The 16,725-nt window shown below is 51.8% G+C and overlaps 1 protein-coding gene across 1 annotated transcript in view; it reads right to left on the bottom strand.

The window, feature by feature from the left end:
- TIAM1 (T cell lymphoma invasion and metastasis 1) overlaps window positions 1-4,132 on the bottom strand; it is an 80,784-nt gene extending 76,652 nt beyond the window's left edge. Inside the window, exon 1 of the mRNA XM_026033652.1 lies at window positions 3,164-4,132. Within this exon, the coding sequence (XP_025889437.1) occupies window positions 3,164-4,132 (969 nt within the window). The remainder of the gene's footprint in view (window positions 1-3,163) is intronic.
- Between the last annotated feature and the right edge of the window lie 12,593 nt (window positions 4,133-16,725).

Genomic DNA, 16,725 nt, shown 5'->3' with positions numbered 1-16,725 from the left:
AGCCTTTTCCCACCTACGTCGCAGCAGCTCCAAAAGCCAAACGGGATCCCGATAGAGCTCGCCGGGAGTCTGGCTTTGGCAGCTCGAAACCCTCCGTGTTAAAACGTTAGGAAAGCCAGCGGGGCTGCGTGGGTGCCCGAAGGCGCCCTGCGGATACCAGCTGCTTGCRCGTGTCCAAGGGAAGGGAAGAGATGGGAAGGGAGCCCCCGGCGGCGAAGGCTCCCCCTCCTGTCCATCCTGCTTAGTGACAAGGGACGCCCACAGCTCAGTTCAAGGTTTCAGTTTGGAAGGGAGGGAGTTTTTTAAACCCCTCATATATACAATGGCCATTAAAGAGTTTTGCTTGCTTTTTTTTTTAAGGTAAATCACATACTTGTAGAGAACTCATGGATAAAGACTTATCCCCAAACACGTATGGCTGCGATTGCAGCTCCTCCTTTTCATCATACCTGCAAGAATGTGCTTTCCCAGCAGCAGTGGCCAGGACACCATGGGAGTTTTAAGTCACTGGTAACTTCTAGAAAACTTGGCCCATATCCTGAGCATGATGATACCCCCGTGGTTGAAGATACGTGGGTTTGATGCAGGAATCCAGCACATGGCACCATCCCATTGCTCTGCTCTCGGTGTCTCAGCTCTTGGGGACCTCTGGGGCAACTGCACCAGGTCAAGAACTACCTGTAAGTGGCTTTTGGGACCTCCCTGTCCTTTAAGCATCAGGACAGGAGAAACTTAATGATCATGTGCGTATCTGGCCAATCTTGTGTGTATCTGGCCAATCATCTGTGTATCTTCCCCAAAAATGAAAAAAAGCATCAGCAACTACGACCCCAAAGTCCCATGGGGATAGGTAACAGGTATGAAGGCAGAAATCCCAACCTTGGCTTTAAGGCCAAATTAGATGACTTGGACCCAATTTCTCCAAGTCCCCAGGTTCCTCTCTGCATTGCTAAACAAAACAGGGGCAGTGGCCACCAGCTGTTCTGGAGGCCAAGAGGGAAAAGTGGCCGTGTCTGCACCACGTCGCACTTGGTGTGGGTCACCTCACTGCGATGTCCCCAGGGCACGGCTGCTACCTGTGGTGGGAGCAGGGGATGGACATTCACAACTGCAGACCCAATGTGGAAGTTTTGCTCTAGGCCACAGCACTGACTGTTAGAGCAGGAACCTGAGGGCGTTCAACACTGGCTCTGGGGCAGTGCTCAGGGGGGTCACCAAGAACACGAGGCCCCATGAGGAAGTCCTGGCAGCCCAGGAAGGGTAGCGGGAGCCAAGRGAGATGGGGAGCAGGGGAAGCTGAGATACTGCAGCACGTGGCATCACACAGGTGGCCCCGGGACACAGACACCCTGGTACTTCCTGCCCTTCCGCCCCATCCCAAGGCGCCTGATGAGCCTCGCCCAGGAACTGATCCCTTTATTCCCTGTGCTAATCTGAACATCCCTTTCACTCCTACCTATCCAGCACATAATGAGAGTCATTTCCCTAAACTTCCTCAAGGTAGGTCTGGGCTACCGTGGAAATGGTTGCTGCCAAAGTGCCTTGTATTTACTGTGTGCCACTAGGATTAAAGACTCGGGAAGATTTCTGACCTTTCCAGAGCTTTAATTTTGTCAGTTTTATTCGTGGCAATAGCAATCCCTGCCGAGACTCCCTGCTTGCAGCCGCTGCCTCCCAGCACGAGGGATGACACACACAGTGAAACCAGCCCACAGAAGGATCTCGCAGGGCAGAGTGGAGGCCTCACAAAGTGGAAAACAAACTCATGACTTGCACCACGTGCCTCAGAGGAAACCCTCTCAGTAGCAGCGAGCTTTGAGAAGGAGAATAGGTATTTCGCTGTACACCAACAACACTGCTCTCTTTTTCTTAAATAAACTTGAAAGAGGGCTGGGAGGCAGCAGTTGCACTTAACAATCTTGCATGAAAGCTGCTATGTTTAGGCTTTCCAAGTAACATCCTTTTTCTTCCTTCTCCTCTCGTTTTTTTTTCATCCTGTGCTGTCTTGCTGGARCACCAAAGAGCTGCTACGTTAGTGCTGTAAAAATATCTCCCAAAACGCAGAGCTGATTTGGAAGCAGAAAGCTGCAGTTGTGGGACACTGCAGCATCTGCTTTAGGATGTCATTTTTATATTTAGCAGCAGCCTATAGCTCCATAGATGAAACACAGACGGGAAGCCATCAAGTAAGAACTCCATGTTGGAGGTGGGGGTTTGCTGTTGTTTTTTTGGGGATGTTTTTCTGTTTTTTCCCCCACCTTGGGTCACGGGGCCCGGTGTGTACACGGCATGACACATGCACAGAATCATGCGATAAAATCAGGGGAGCCCCCAAGACATGAAGTTCGGGGTACAGCTCCAGCCCGTGCGGCCGGACGGTTCTGTCTGTGTCCCCTGGCCTGTTTATGAGCAGATGCCCACAGCAAGAGGGCAGTTAACGTGCAAGACAGCACAGGCGGTCTCTCCAATTAGGCAACTGCATCACCGCTTGGAGCAGGCGGCCCAATGAGCTAAAAATGAGTGAAATCTGCCTGTGTGTAGATGTTGTATGAGACCTGCCCAGGTGGATGGGATCTGTAGCCCCTCCTCCTTTCCCCCTGTAGGCGCAGGCTGCCCGGGGCGAGCAGGAACACTCTCGGCAGCACGAGGCAGCACGAGGCAGTGCAGCATCGCCGGCTCGGGCACAGCACGGCCAGGACAAATCAGGGCACAGACCTCATAAAGAGAGGTCAGAGCAACAGCCGCAGCAATAGCAGGACAGCTGCGGAGACGGGTGCGAGGGGGAAAGGGCAGAGMGGGGAGGACCAAAGCGTGCGAGCTCCCCAAGCAGAGCCATCAGTTTTGGCACTCACCCTGAAAGGAAAGGCACTGTCAGCACTGCAAAGCATGCAGGAAAATCTTTAGCTGGCAATTGGCAAATTTATCTTTTCCAGAAAATATYTGGAAGAATGGAAAAGGTCCCAACAGAGACAGATAAGGAACAGAACGTTAACAGGACTGATACAGTTCCTGGGGCCATTTAACTCATCTCTCCAGCACATGGTTCACTGTGTTCCCTCATCTTGGAAGAGAGTTGTTGAGCGAACCCAGAGCCTGGAAGAACCCCAGAACAGCTCTCTCTACAAAAGCAAATGCCATTTTCCTGAGAATAAAATTGCCTTACCTGAGTAGTTTTCGCCCTTCGGCCCTGCATGCTGCTGCTGTGGCTGAGCTGCGGGTTGGTGGCCCCTTCCGAAAGGCAGTGCGACTTCCTACAGGGGAGCGTGTTGTAATTACTGTAGGACGGGGCATCCTCGGCAGCGACCGACGGCATCTTATGGCTCCCAAGATCGGGAATGTCGGACACCAGATTCCGGCAGTAGCCGCCAAAGGCGTTTCGCGGGCCTCCGTTGGCGGCCGCGCTCGGCGCCGCGGGTGAGTACAGGTCACTCATGGAGGTGGCGCGCTGGGCGGGCAGCAGTGGCTGGGGGCTGCCACCGGTCTCGGTGCTGCGCGCTGCCTCACCCTCCTTCTCCTCCGCCAGGCCCAGGATCTCCTCGTTGCTCGTCAGGTGCTCCTGGCTGAGGTCGGAGAGCGAGAACTCCAGGCTGTCCTCGCGCCAGATGTCGGCAGACTTGGAGCGCTTCTTCTTGAAGCTGGCGGTCTCGGCGAAGGCCGGCCCGTTGGCCGCGTAGCGCTGCGGCCGCCCGGCGCCCTCGCCCAGGAAGGCGGCCTCGTCCACATAGAGGCGGCCCTCCTCCGAGCCCGGCATGCTCTGCACAGAGGCCGCCGTGAGCACGGTGCTGCTGTCCACGCTGGGAGTCACGGAGGAGTCGGTGTGGTAGGAGACGGGCCGCAGGCCCATGTCCACACGGTCCACCCACATGGGGCTCCCAAAGTCCTCTAGATTGGCCTCCTGCGCGAAGGGCTCCAGGCCATTCTCGGCCAGCGACTGGGGGATGCTGGGCGTGCTGCTGGAGCGGGTGCTCACTTCGGAGCTCCTGTGGATGCTCTTGCCCGAGGACGCGTGCCTGGCGCGGCGCGAGCTCTTGCTGGAGAGGCGCAGCGAGCGGGACGTGTGCTTGCGGCCCAGGCTGGTGGGCTTCTCCCCGTAGAAGGCGTGCTCCACACCCTGGCTTTCCGCGTTTCCCATGGCCTCRCGCTCTGCAAGGGGAAAGGGCAGCAGACGTTACAGCCGGCACGGGAGCGTGCCGAGGAACTGCGGCGGCCGCTGCGCAGCGGGGCCTCCCCGCACACAGCCCGTCCCGTCCCAGCCCCGTGCACGTGCGCGCGTGGACACCACGGCTGCCCCCGCGCGGACACCACTGCCGCCTCCAACAGCAGGAACGAAGCCAGCAGTGCAACCAGCCACGCCAGGAAACTCATACATATAATGCAATTAAATCTGTATATTGCAAAAAGGCAGAGCCCATTGCTGCACTGGCACACGTGAGGAGCGGACCTGGAAGACTGCTCTGAGTTTGGGTCAGTTTATCACAGAGATACTGTCTTGCAAGTAGTCATTTGACTATTAGCAGCAGTTAATCCTCCGCCACCGTGGCCAGCGCCAGGAAGTCAAGGAAGCGACAGCTCCTGTTCACCTGCATGGGAGGAGCTGCCTGAAGACAGCAGCAGCAGCATAAACGCCTTGCCCACGACTTTACTTTTCCACCTGGAACTCCAGTTCGGAGCACCAAACAGCAAAGGACAAACTCAAGTATTCGGCAGTAAGCTAATGATAGGTTTGATTTCTGGGACAAAAAATAGCGCAGCATTAATCAGGTCCTCCCACAAGAAACCCATATTATGAAAAATAAACTAGCATGAGTGACTCAGACTATACAAAAATAACCCTTCCTTCCCACTCACTCTGAAGCAGATAGCTAGATCTAAGCGCTTTGATCTAGCAAGGAGAAAACTCAGCTGGAACTGAGAGACCTGAGCGCTGGCTGCGTCTCTAGCGTCCTGCTTGTTAAGCTGTGCAAGCTCCTTCATGGAACGGTTTCTCTCTACTGAAAATGGGAGTAATGATCTGGATCAGTTTTGGAAAACACTTCGCAAACTGTGATCTTACTTGGCAAGCATCAGAAATGTTTTATTTGTAGTATTGGCTCTCTTTGAGGAAAGAACAAAAGAAAAGCAAAAAAAGAGTAAATGTTGAAGTGCATTACCATTCAAAATTAAATAAGAGAGATCCTGAAACGCACATAAGAACTCTATCTGGTGAATAAATCCATAAATCTTTAACATAAATTCCAAGCCAACTCTTTCTGGTTTTGATATTATTCTAATAATCTTGATTTAAAAAATGCTGCCTTGRTAGTAAAAAAATCTCTTTTTTATTTCTTGGGACAAGTTGTGTTGAGGGCAATTTCTTCTCCTCGGGAAGGCCATGCCGGAGGGTGCGGGGCCAGACGCTCCCAGGGTGAGTGTGTTCCCGTGGGTGCTTCCCCRTCACCCACACGCTCTCGCTGCTGCACGGGGCCAGCAATCCCCGCATACACCACACGGAAAGGAAGTGAGGGAGGGATCCCTTCTGTGAAACGTAAGCACAGCAGCTCTGCTCTAGGCTCCTCTGGCCCATATGGCAGAGCTGAACTTCCACCGTAGTATGCCTGAAAACAGTCAGAGGACAACACTTCTCAGCTCTTCCATCCTGCTAAGTGGGTCCTATTTGAGGCTAAAAATCTGTTCAGTGCTAGAGCAACAAGCACCTCCAGAAATATCTATACATTTCTGTATTTAACATAAATACAATCCCGTGTCAAGTAAACTGTACCAGGAAACACCCTACACCCACTGAAATTAACGGCTGAACTCCCATTGACTGTCATGAGATTTGGGGACCAAGCATCTTAGAGAAAGGCACTGAACACAGGGCAAGTTGTAATCTGAAAAACAACAAAACCAAATGACAGAATTCTTCACTCTTTAAGAAACAGTCCTTTGATACAGGCTAGACCGAAAACCGAATTTCAGGAAGCTCTTACTCCTAAAACATTTTAAAGCAACTCAGGGTAGCACAAAACCTGCATTTTGCCTTCTGCTGTCTAAAATCCGCACTCAGYGCTCCTGGCCTTGCAGAAGAAAGTCTCTTGGGGTAAGGCCTTTAGCTGCTCCCACTCCAAACTCRCGCTAACCACACTTCCATTTGCAAAGATTTCCACCAGCTGCAAAGCCCATCAGCCCATGCAGTCACTTTCCCCGCTCCCRAGGCAGGCAACTATTTTTCGCTACCAATTTAAGGAGAACCGGCATTGTCGTTACCAGTTCCCTGGGAAACTCAGATGATTGCGGGGTGCCCCCTTACCTTGAGGGGGCTGGAAGCTTGGCTCATGCGGATGCTTAAAAGCACCCCTGAAATGGGCAGAGGGGTGAGCCCCAAGCTCAGCTCCCCCAGGGCAGTCGCCAACACGTGGGGCAGAGACACCCCAAACTGCTGCGGCTGCAGCCGCCAYATGCTGCCCACCTGCGGCCTAGCCGAACAGAGCGCAGCCAGGGAAGAAAATCTGCACCAAATTAAGAAAATGAGCGGGGCTAATGGGAGCAAAGCGCACACGGGAGCGGGGAGCACAGAGCTGCCCTTGTCTGCGGCCGTGGAGTCCCGGAGCGGGAGCCGAGGCGCTGTCACGGTGCCTGCAGGACACCACATAAATCCCCCACTGAACAGAGCAGCCTGGCCACGGGGCCGTGCGGCGCCACATGCACCAATCTGCTCCCCATTAATCTCTGAGGACGCGCGGCAGCGCGCACGGAACGGGGACAGCGAGCAGAGCAGAAAACGCTGRTTCATCAAAAAGCAAACCAAAACAAAAAACACCTCAAGTTTTCCGGGGAAGGTGCTGGATTTGATGAAAGGCCGGAGCAGACCAAGCGGGCGCCTGTCAGGAAGAGAAGCACGGGCACATACGCGTGCCCCAGAGCCGGTGACTTGGCTGCCCGCAAAGTGAGGCAGGACCAGATGGGTATCTGCAGCCTGTGGGGCGGCTGGGCACCCAGAGGGCTGAAACTCATCCCTCCACATCCCTGGATGTGCCTGGGAAAGGGCCCACCACATCCCTGGATGTGCCTGGAAAAGGCCTCACCCTTTCCACACGTCTTCCTGGTGCACTGCGAGGAAGGAACGGGAACCAGGGAAGTCTTTGAGGGGACAGGGAAGATGCCTTTGACCCAGCTTGTACATTACGAGAGGTTAAAGGGTTTATTTTTATTTTGGAAATCCAAAATGCTATCAGCATCAGACTACCAGGAGGCCGAATGCAAAGTCTGCAGTAAATGCAAATTCTGCAGGAAAGTTTTGGAAAAAAACAGTGCTCCCTGTATGAGCTACAGGCAGTGAAGAGACTGAATTCTGGTGGGCAAGTCTTAGATAAACTAGTTCCATGCAGGGAGGAGATCAAGCCCCAGACAACCACCGATGATCAATACAGTCATTTCCTTTGCCTCCCCTTCCTCCCCCCATATAAACTTGAGTCACAAAACCGCTCACTTCAACCAGAGCTAAGAACTGGCTCTCAAATATGCAAAAAGTTGGGCCTTCACATTCCCGAGGAAAATCTGAAAGATATTAGCTTTTCATCTATATCTGAAGCACCTCGCAAGACAACAGATTGCCAATTTAAAATTAGATTCTGGTGGGAGGCCCTGGTGACAAATCGGTGTTTTTCTCYGGGAGCTGAGCTCATGGCTGCGAGCCCCAGCGCAGTGCCTAAGGCACCGCGAGCCGTGGCTCTGCAGGCAGAAGCTCCTGCTGAAAGCTGCCGGCCAGCAGCAGAGAGCTCCCCAGAACTCACAGGAACCACGGCGAAAAGTGCACGAGGCTACTGAACAGGTGTGAGCACACACACTTCAGCACAACCCAAACTCGCTTTTGCCAACAGGCAAGAGAGCGCCTGAAATTCCATAATAAGCCTCCGAGTTTCTCAGAAACTCCAGCATATTTAGTTGTTTTCAAATAAGAGCCTTTCAACCAGCCATTTCTTTCTTTTTTTTTTTTCCCTTGCAAGCCACTCTTGCATATGCTGAAGCATGGGATGGACTCCAAAAAGGCCCTGCAGGCAATTCAAATGAGAGGAGAAGGGAGAGGGAGGAAGGGATGGCATTGGGAGCCGCCTGATAGCAATTCAAATGCCTTTGTACTGCTAAGTGGGTGCAAGCACAATCCACATGCAGCCTATCCATCTTTTTCCTCTCCCTCCTACCATCACACYAAACAGCAAACTCCTAAAGAAAATATATGGACACACACATGTACCTTACAAGGCAATAGGGGTATCCAGCGCAACTTTCCCCCACAGAACTGAGGCATTTAGAGGGCTAGAATTGCAAATGATACCAAAAGGATCCCAGTTACTGGGACTGCAGAGTCTGTCAGCACCTGCCACTCAGCAACTYCATTACTCTCTCATCAGAGCCTATGACTATATGCCAAAAACCTGGGGAGAAAAGGGGGAGAAAAAAAACTCAGACAAAGGATTAGCAGGAACGGATATACAGGAGGACGTATTCTGCCAGGTCCTGTTATCATCACTTACCTAAGAAACATTCGGTACAGCATGTAAATGCTCTGTTAAGAAATTGATTTATAAAATCTGATGATATCAGAATAAATGAAAAACTCACTCAAACACTGGGAGTCCAAACTGCAGAAGACACAGAGCTCCTCTTCCCACCACTTCCTAGAATAAAAATCCATACAGAAGTCAACACGCTGCTGCTGGGGACGAGTAGGCTCATGTAGGACCAGAAAATGTTGGGTCACAAAACACACTTGTATCTGTTTCTGCAGGGTGGGAGCAGGAGAAGACCCATAATAATGGCCCCTTCCAAGCAAAAATACCTTAACCTCTGCAGTCAGAAGTTCTTTAACATCTGTTGGTAGCGAGGACTCGAAGGAAAAAGGGTCCGAAATGGAAAGATCTCAGATGCACGTGCTCTGTGCAGGCTCCCTAATTTAAGCAAAAGGAGGTAAGTTACAGGGTATTTCCACAAGCAGCAAGGAACAGAAACTTGGGATGAGATTACGGATGCCCTTCATGTTAGTAGAGCTATTTGGTGGGGAAACTGTGATCCTCACTTGGCTGAGTCTCAAAAAGAAATCAGAGTCACCAGCTCCTTTTTAAATTACAAACATTCTCGTTTTCTTTCTTTCCCTTTATGTTCCCCTCTCTGTTCCCCACCTTGCCCTCTTCCCTCGAGCTGTTGGTTGAGATCTGAAAAGCAGTTCATGAATCGCTCAGGAGCTGGTGAAAATTAATAAAAACGAAGCTCATTTATATTGAAATGGACTCATTATCTTGCCAGCTGCCAATAATTTACAAGACGGGAATCTTGCTGACAAACAAGGTCCTGGAGGCAAGCGGTTTTTCCACCTGCATCCAGCGCCCAGCGGACAACCCGGCACGGAGCTCTCCTCACCTCCCAAGGAAAAGCAATTGCGGTCACCTTTCTTTTTCATCTCCATCTGCTACTGCCACCAAAAACCTGTCCCGAAAGGAAATTAAAAAAAAATGTGGCTGAGCATTATGAGACTTTCCACCCTGAAGTATTTTTTGTAATTTAGTCACAAAAATCTGCTCCAGGCTGGAATGAGCTCCGGTTGCTCCAGTGAGGGACCTGTAATTACAGTGCCCTCGGCCCTGCACGCAGCCCTCGCGCCCCGACAGAAACCCTTCTCCCCTTGCACTCCGCCTGCACGTGGGAGTCTAAAAGAAACTACCTGTTTGTAAAAAAGGCTGCTTACAACTGGAAATTACATCATCCAAGCTTTCCAGAAGCTCTGGTTCATTCCAAGGACTGGCAATATCCTTCTCCACAGACCAGTGAGCACACGTGGATYCTCCCAAATAAAAGGACTTATCACTCTCCCCGGATTCTTCTCCGAAAAGGTTTAACTTCCCCGAGCAAAGCCCGGCCTTGCTTTTCAGGAAGAACACGTTCTTAGTGCTCCTCTTTGCCTGCCCWGAACACGCTGCAACGTTGCTCGCCCCCACACTTCCCATTTCGCCTCCAGAGCTCAAGTTTCTGCCGGAGCAGAAACATCCTGGGTTTCAAGCCCTGCGGTGCTGAAGCAGGCGCAGGCAAGGGCTGCTCTCAGAGGCTCCTCATGCACCTATGGGCTCCTCCGGCAGCAGGGAAGACCGGAGCAAAGGGAACTAAAGCACCAGCCGCAGGCTCAGTCCCCTGCCCAATCCCTTCCCGCCAGGCTGCTCTGCTCCACGCGCTGCGGGATCCTTGCTCTGTTGGGGCAGCCTGACGGATGGAGAGACGGGCTGCACGTCTGGACCCAAGCTGAAAATAACATGGGTGTTTTTATTGAACGGCCACGGAAGAGCCCCCTAAAACCCCAGGCCGAGGTGTTCCCACTGGGCTYAGCACGTGGCAGCTTCAGTGGATTCAAAGCCGACGAAGTTCAGAGCAAACTGCTCTGAATGATTCACTGAATACATGGTAAGGAACGAGCACATTTTATAGTACCACCTTGTTATCCCGTCTGCTATCTGTGATTCCTGGTACAGCAAAGGGAAGATGGGCTTTCACCTGCTGGGAGGAGCCTGCAAGGCCAAGAGATTGGGGGAAAAATCACACACCATTTTTGGGGTTTTTTTTTTTTTTTTTTTTTTTTTTTTTTTTGCTTTCTCAGATTGCTTTGACCTTTCTTATTTTTTTTTTGCTTTCAAACATTTGACATGAATACTAGTAGATGAAGCATACGAAAGCTGCAGCTTTCTGAAGGCCTCCTTCTTCAAGCAGAATTCTTCCTTTCCAGTTAGCAAATATCAGAATGCAAGTATACCCTCTGTCCAGCGAACATGACAAGCTGCCCAGAAGAAGGACGGCGCTTTCAGTGCAGTCTTGATTTTATGATGCCTCTTTTTTTTGTCAGATTCAAAATGCAACCGCAGATGTGAGATCAGTTGGTCATTAACCAAATTTTCATGCAGCTTGCTGAAACCAGTAAGTCGACCATAAACCATCAGGATGCATATGTCTATACACAGAGACGGAACACAATAGTCATTTCATAGCAAAAAATATCTAATATCTGTCCATGGGTTTGGGCTGAATTCCCCATGCCAGTTCCCTGCCACTGAAACACTGGCGGTCAGCCCTGTCTGCTGGGGTGGAGTSTTAGGCCCTTTATTCCTAACTGGAGGCCACATCCTGGTAGCCTGAATTACACACAGCTCTTATTCATATGAATTGCCACTGAAGTCAATGGCAGCAACTACTGGGAGAAGGTCCAAGCCCTGCCATGTTCCAGCATCCTGCTCTCCTGATGTCTCTCGCTCTTCCCATCCCACACCTCTGGGCTGCCCTCCACAAAACGGGATGTGGYGACACACAGGGAGCAGAGAGATGGGAATAGAGAGGCTGGCACCTGCCAGGATCTGTGAGGAGGCAGCTCCCTGTGGCCAGGTCAGACACACGTGCTCCTTTGGAAACTCARCTGAGACCTTCCAGGCTTCCCGTTCGAGATGTCACCACTGACGCTACGTGCAGCACTGAGCTCTATGTAGCAACTGGTTGGTTTCTAAACCAGTGAAACGCAGTGATAATTTGGAGGGGGAGAGGTTGCATTTTCTTCAGCACAAATGCCATGGACACCTTCTGTCTGTGCGGAGCACGAGCTTTGAGCCCACTAGAGCCAATGCTACCTAAGAGAACTGCTCCTCCCGAAAGCAGAGTCTAATGATGATGATGATCAACCAGACGGGGCTGGGGCGACCACCCCCGTGGCATCTGCTCTGTCAGCACCACAGAAGCTCCTCGCTGTCGCCTCACTGCAGCGCGGCGTCCACGCCTGCCCTGCTGAGAGGGCAGGCGGCCCGAGAGAAAGGCCCTGCTCATGCTTTCTATATTTATACAAAAGGATGTGAATAATTAGGGTTGTTTTGTATTTATGATTTTTTTACAAGTATCTTATGTGTTTTGAGTTTATCATCTCCCTCCCTTCCCTTTCATTTTTAACGGTGGGGAAATCCCCCTTTCTTCCCTGTGGGGCAAATACGCAAGGATTTGCCTGTTAAAAGAAACGGGCAAAACAGGGACAGATCCTTGAGATCAGAGGGCAGACAAAAACCCAGGGCAGGCGGCAGGGCAGCTCCATGGCGCCTGGGGCAGGACAGGAGTGCGGGCGCTGTCTGCGGGAGCGTGTGGGGCCGAACCCGCTGTGGGGCCGGCGCTGTCGGGCCGGCACCGCGGCCCACGGGAGCTGCTTGGTCCCTGCGGCAGGGCCCGTGGGGATGGCAGCCGCGAGGCGCTGCGTGCGCTTGCGCGTTGCCTCAGGAAGAAGAGCGCTCCCCCAGTGCAGCTGGCCGCCCAGCAGGGCGTGGGCTGCTCGTTTCCCTTAGGGTGCTGCATTACTGCTACTACGTGGAGCCTGAAAGGCACTTTCGGCCTGTGCCAAACCAAGAGGGAACTGCCCGGGCACAGTGAGGAGGGGAGTGCCAAGCACCCAAGGAGAATAAAATAACAGGAGCAGCATGAAGGGACCACTCAGGAGGGAAGGCACCTCCGAGAGCCGACTGCTCCGGCGTCCCCGCGGCTCTAGCAACACCACCAGGCGGGACGCAGCGGGAGAGGGCGGGAGCACCTGGAGTGACGGGGGAGCCACTGAATTTGGCATGGGGAGGAGAAGAACATTGCGGGAAAATAAAAGATGGAACTAAGGGCAGTAATGGGGGGATGGGGAGTTGGAGAGGAAGTGTTTATCGTTGTTGAAGCACACAGGTCCGTAATCTGATTTCCAAGCAGTGCCAAAGACCTCATGCACATCATTAAGATGGTGCCTCAGATAGGAGTATAAGTGTCTAATTTTAGATACCTTAAAACTGAAAAGGCGCAGAGGGATTCCAGAGGCCTACAGAAACGCCCAGCAAATTCAGCTCAAGTGGCTTCCGCCTCTTGGTCACATTCTCCCTGATGAATGACATACAGACACATTATAAGGCACCTCTTCTACTGTGACGAGGCCAAAAGGAAATTATAAGACGAAAGAGCATTAAAGAGGCGGACGCCCTTTTAATTTTTCAGCATATGTTGCTAAAGTTTCTGGTACCTGCCTCTCTCTCATGAGCTCCTAGTTTTAAAGCAGAGTCTGGCAAGGGTCAGCCTCCACTAAACCATCTCCCGGGGCCTGCACGCTGGTCTGGGAAGGCCAGGCCAGCGCTGCAGCAGGCGTGTGGTGCAGCTAGGCACAGGCTTTGCGGGCAGCCTGCCTCCTACATGATCTCGGGCAAGGCCCATTTTAGCTATCACCTCATTTCCCTCTCTCCTATGCCGCAGCCTAGACGACCACAGTGGTGTTTAAGAGTTACTTCAAGGAGGAAGGGCAAACTTACCCGGCAGAAAGGCAGTAATTTCATATCCCCTAAGCACCCCACAGGCAGCAGTGCTACCAAAGCGGCAGCAAAGGAGCCTGACGGACAAGGAGCTGGGGCTGCCGCAGGCAGTGACAGCCAGCACAGCAGCTCCGGTGGGATGGGGCCAGCTGGAGGCGGGAATTCGCACGGCAGAAGGGGTGTCCGTGGGCAGGCAGCACGCGGCGGGGGGCAGTGGCAGATGTGCTCCTGCAGCAGCCGCCACCGGGAGCCGCAGGCCCTGCTAGGTCGGGGCCTGCGAGGAGAAGCAGCAAGCGGCTGGGCGAGTAGCTGCAGCTTTGAGCTAATCCAGCCCTGCCGACCGCAGCACAGCAGGTTCCCCAAGGCTGGAGTTACATCAGTGTGGAAGCCCTCGCCGCTTGCCCGGCAAGGAGGGAGCGTGTCCGTGCAACGCTTGGCCGCTCTGCACCAGCTTGCCGCTGTCGGAGTTGAATTAAACGCCCAGATTTTGTCTGGCACGTCCTGACAGAACCTGATCGCTGCAACACGGTCACAGAGACATGCTCCTCCCACAGTGAGCTGATCTGGGCCTACCGGTTTTAGTTACAGGTCGCAGCTCCCCTCTCCTGACAGGGCTCCCTCAGCGGGAGCACGCGGAACCGCACCGCGCGCCCCACCTCAGTGCTCACTCCTGTCCTAGGAAAGGGGTGGAAAAGGCACCTCAAAAAAGAGGTGTCCAAAGCTCAGGGGGAAATGGCACCAGCGCGAGAGGACGTGGGGCAAAGAAAAGTGGGGCTGCAGTGCAAAGCTCGGGCCGGACACACGAGTTGCTCCAAGCACGGCCCCAAGCATGGCCCTCGGTAAGGGCCATGAACACACTGCCCTCGGTAAGGGCTGTGAATCGCCACCCCTGAGGCATCCAAGGAGCAAAAATCCTGGAGTTTAAAATGTGCCTATCGGCGGATTTAAGTCTGCACCCCAAAACCACGAGAAAACTGGTGTAAGAAGCGGCTCGTACAGAGCACAAGGATTTTTCTAAGAAACCTGTGGATCCTGCCTTGGATTGGAGAACAAGTGAGGCACGTGTCCTTATGGAAATGAAGGAGAAATCCAGGCAATGACATTCCCATCTGTCTGGTCTCAATAACACACACGGCTGCAGAACACATCTGAGGGAAGGAGTAACAAATAATATGGAAATAAACAGGCAATTGAAAAAAAATCAACGTGGATTGTGCCAAACTAATCTGATCTCTTTCTCCAAAAGGATTACCTATTTTTTTAGTGCAGGAGATATAATCTTTCTGGAAAGCTGCAAGCTAAGCTGAAGATGATGAAAACTAGCACAGGAATTATGATACGCATAAGGAACCTGCAAAAAGGTTGTGCTGAAAGAATTACCTGGCTCAAGGGATCCGTTTTCTTAATGTTATCAATGATGACACACACAGAAAAAATGTGCTAATGAAATGTGCTGCTGACACAAAGCTGGAGGAATATCACAATAGCGAAGAGGCCCTTGTCTCATGCTGATCACAGGAGACTAGAAGCCACCAGGGTGATAAAGTAGTGACAAAAAAGGATCCACAATCAGCAGATGAATCAAGCCAGCCTTCCCCAGCAGAAACGGGAAGGATGAACGCTGCTAGAGAAGGCACTGACCTCATCTGGAATGATGTGTACAATCCTTGCCATCCACGCTAAAGGTTAATACAGGCCAGGGCATCTTCAGACAAAGCAAGGCACATGGAAAGAGGAATAGAGAGCTTCACTCTCAGGGGTGAACAACAGCTAGGATTGTGTAATGCAGCAGAAGAGCGGGGCCACAAGAAAGGTGTTATTTATGCTCTCAAGTGAAGTTAAAACTAAATCATAAATCCAAGTGGTTTTATCTGCAGTGACTTCCCCTCCCCAGAAGTGAGACAAGGTCAGGAGATCCTCCGCCTTCCAATAGCGAAGCTGTGCGGCGCGCGGCGACGCTCCCTGCACCGGTCCCAGGTACCGGCGTCTCCCGCTGCCTCTGGAGCAGCACGGGAGCTCCCCATGGGGATGTCCTACCTGCCACACGAGTAACTGCGTGGGGGGCTTCTGGCAACAGCAGGCAGGTGCTTTGGGGTTTGTGGAGTTCTTTCCTACTGCTCCGTACTGGTGATGTTTTCCTTTTGGTAGCATGCAGTCCAGCCGGAGGAGCAGGGGAAGACACAGTTATCTGCAGTGTCTGGGTGACCTACCTGCTGTGGATACATTTCCATGGACAAGGATTGCAGGCTGTGCAAGTTCTGCACAGTAATTTCTCTTGGGCAGATAAATCTCTACCTCTAGATTAACAACACTTTTGTAGAATGGGATACGAGCGTGTAGCAAAGATGACCTTTTGAGCACTAGCAATCCAGGTGGATGTTAATGGCCTGTTCTGGAGATGATCATTGCTCTAGATTTTATGAACTGATCCACTTTGATAGGATTCATCAAGAGGAAAAGATCTTCCAAAAGATGTGAAACTCAAGTTGTTTCCGAGCAATATGAAACGTGTCACACACTGATGCAGTAGACCTTTATCCTTCACACTTCGCAATGACAGTAATTATTCAAGATCTCCTCTGGCTTTGGGAAATACGATCCACCAGAGGCAAAACACTGCAGTCAGCACATACACAGCACCAGGAATCTGCGTACGTGAAGTCAGCTCACAGAATCACTTGCTCTAGGTTTTGAACGTTTGAGCTCCTGACAGTCATCAGAGCAGGTTGAGAAAGGAGCTTGGCACTTCTTCTTTTTGAAATAAATTCAATAATAATAATAACAATCAGAGAAGGAGATGGGAGATGTGTTCCACAATGTGGGTGGGAGTTTTCCAGTACCAGACACGTCACTTTCTCTTTGTGCTTCAATATTTAAATGCTATGGGGAAAGCAAACACCTATAAGGTAAGCTGAAGCCAGCTCTCCTAGGAACATCCTATAACATAGTAAGTTAGATCCCCTCTTGCRAAGGCGCTTCCCACAGGAGACAAGGAAAAGGGGAATTTTTGCCTTGCTAGAGGACTTTATATCTGAAGCTCCTGTATTTTCCAGGAATGATAACTGGTTGCAAGCAGGAGGGAAAAGAGCACGTGTGTGTGGGCATGGGGACAGGGGTGAGAGTAGGGCAAGCTCATCCTTTTCTCTTCCTCTGCCTTACTAAGCAATTTGGCATATTAAGTTTTCAATTGAAAACATTTAGCAAACTTCAGTCAAATCTGTGGTTTTTGCAAGTGCTCAGATGCGAGGCTCCGGCCGCAGACCTGCCTGGCGCTGCTCAGGAGCTCTCACTGAGCAGTATTGTTTCAACCTGACCCTCTGCGCGGTGTAATTGGTTCCAGAGTTCCTAAACTGTCCCAAATTCACAAACCACATTTCAGTGAATAAACCATTCACCAAAAAAA

Source organism: Nothoprocta perdicaria, unplaced genomic scaffold, assembly GCF_003342845.1.
Source record: "Nothoprocta perdicaria isolate Ctin4 unplaced genomic scaffold, notPer1 scaffold_130, whole genome shotgun sequence".
Lineage (NCBI taxonomy): Eukaryota > Metazoa > Chordata > Aves > Tinamiformes > Tinamidae > Nothoprocta > Nothoprocta perdicaria.
The sequence above is the reverse complement of the archived record's forward strand: the minus strand, read 5'-3'. Positions and strand labels throughout refer to the sequence as shown.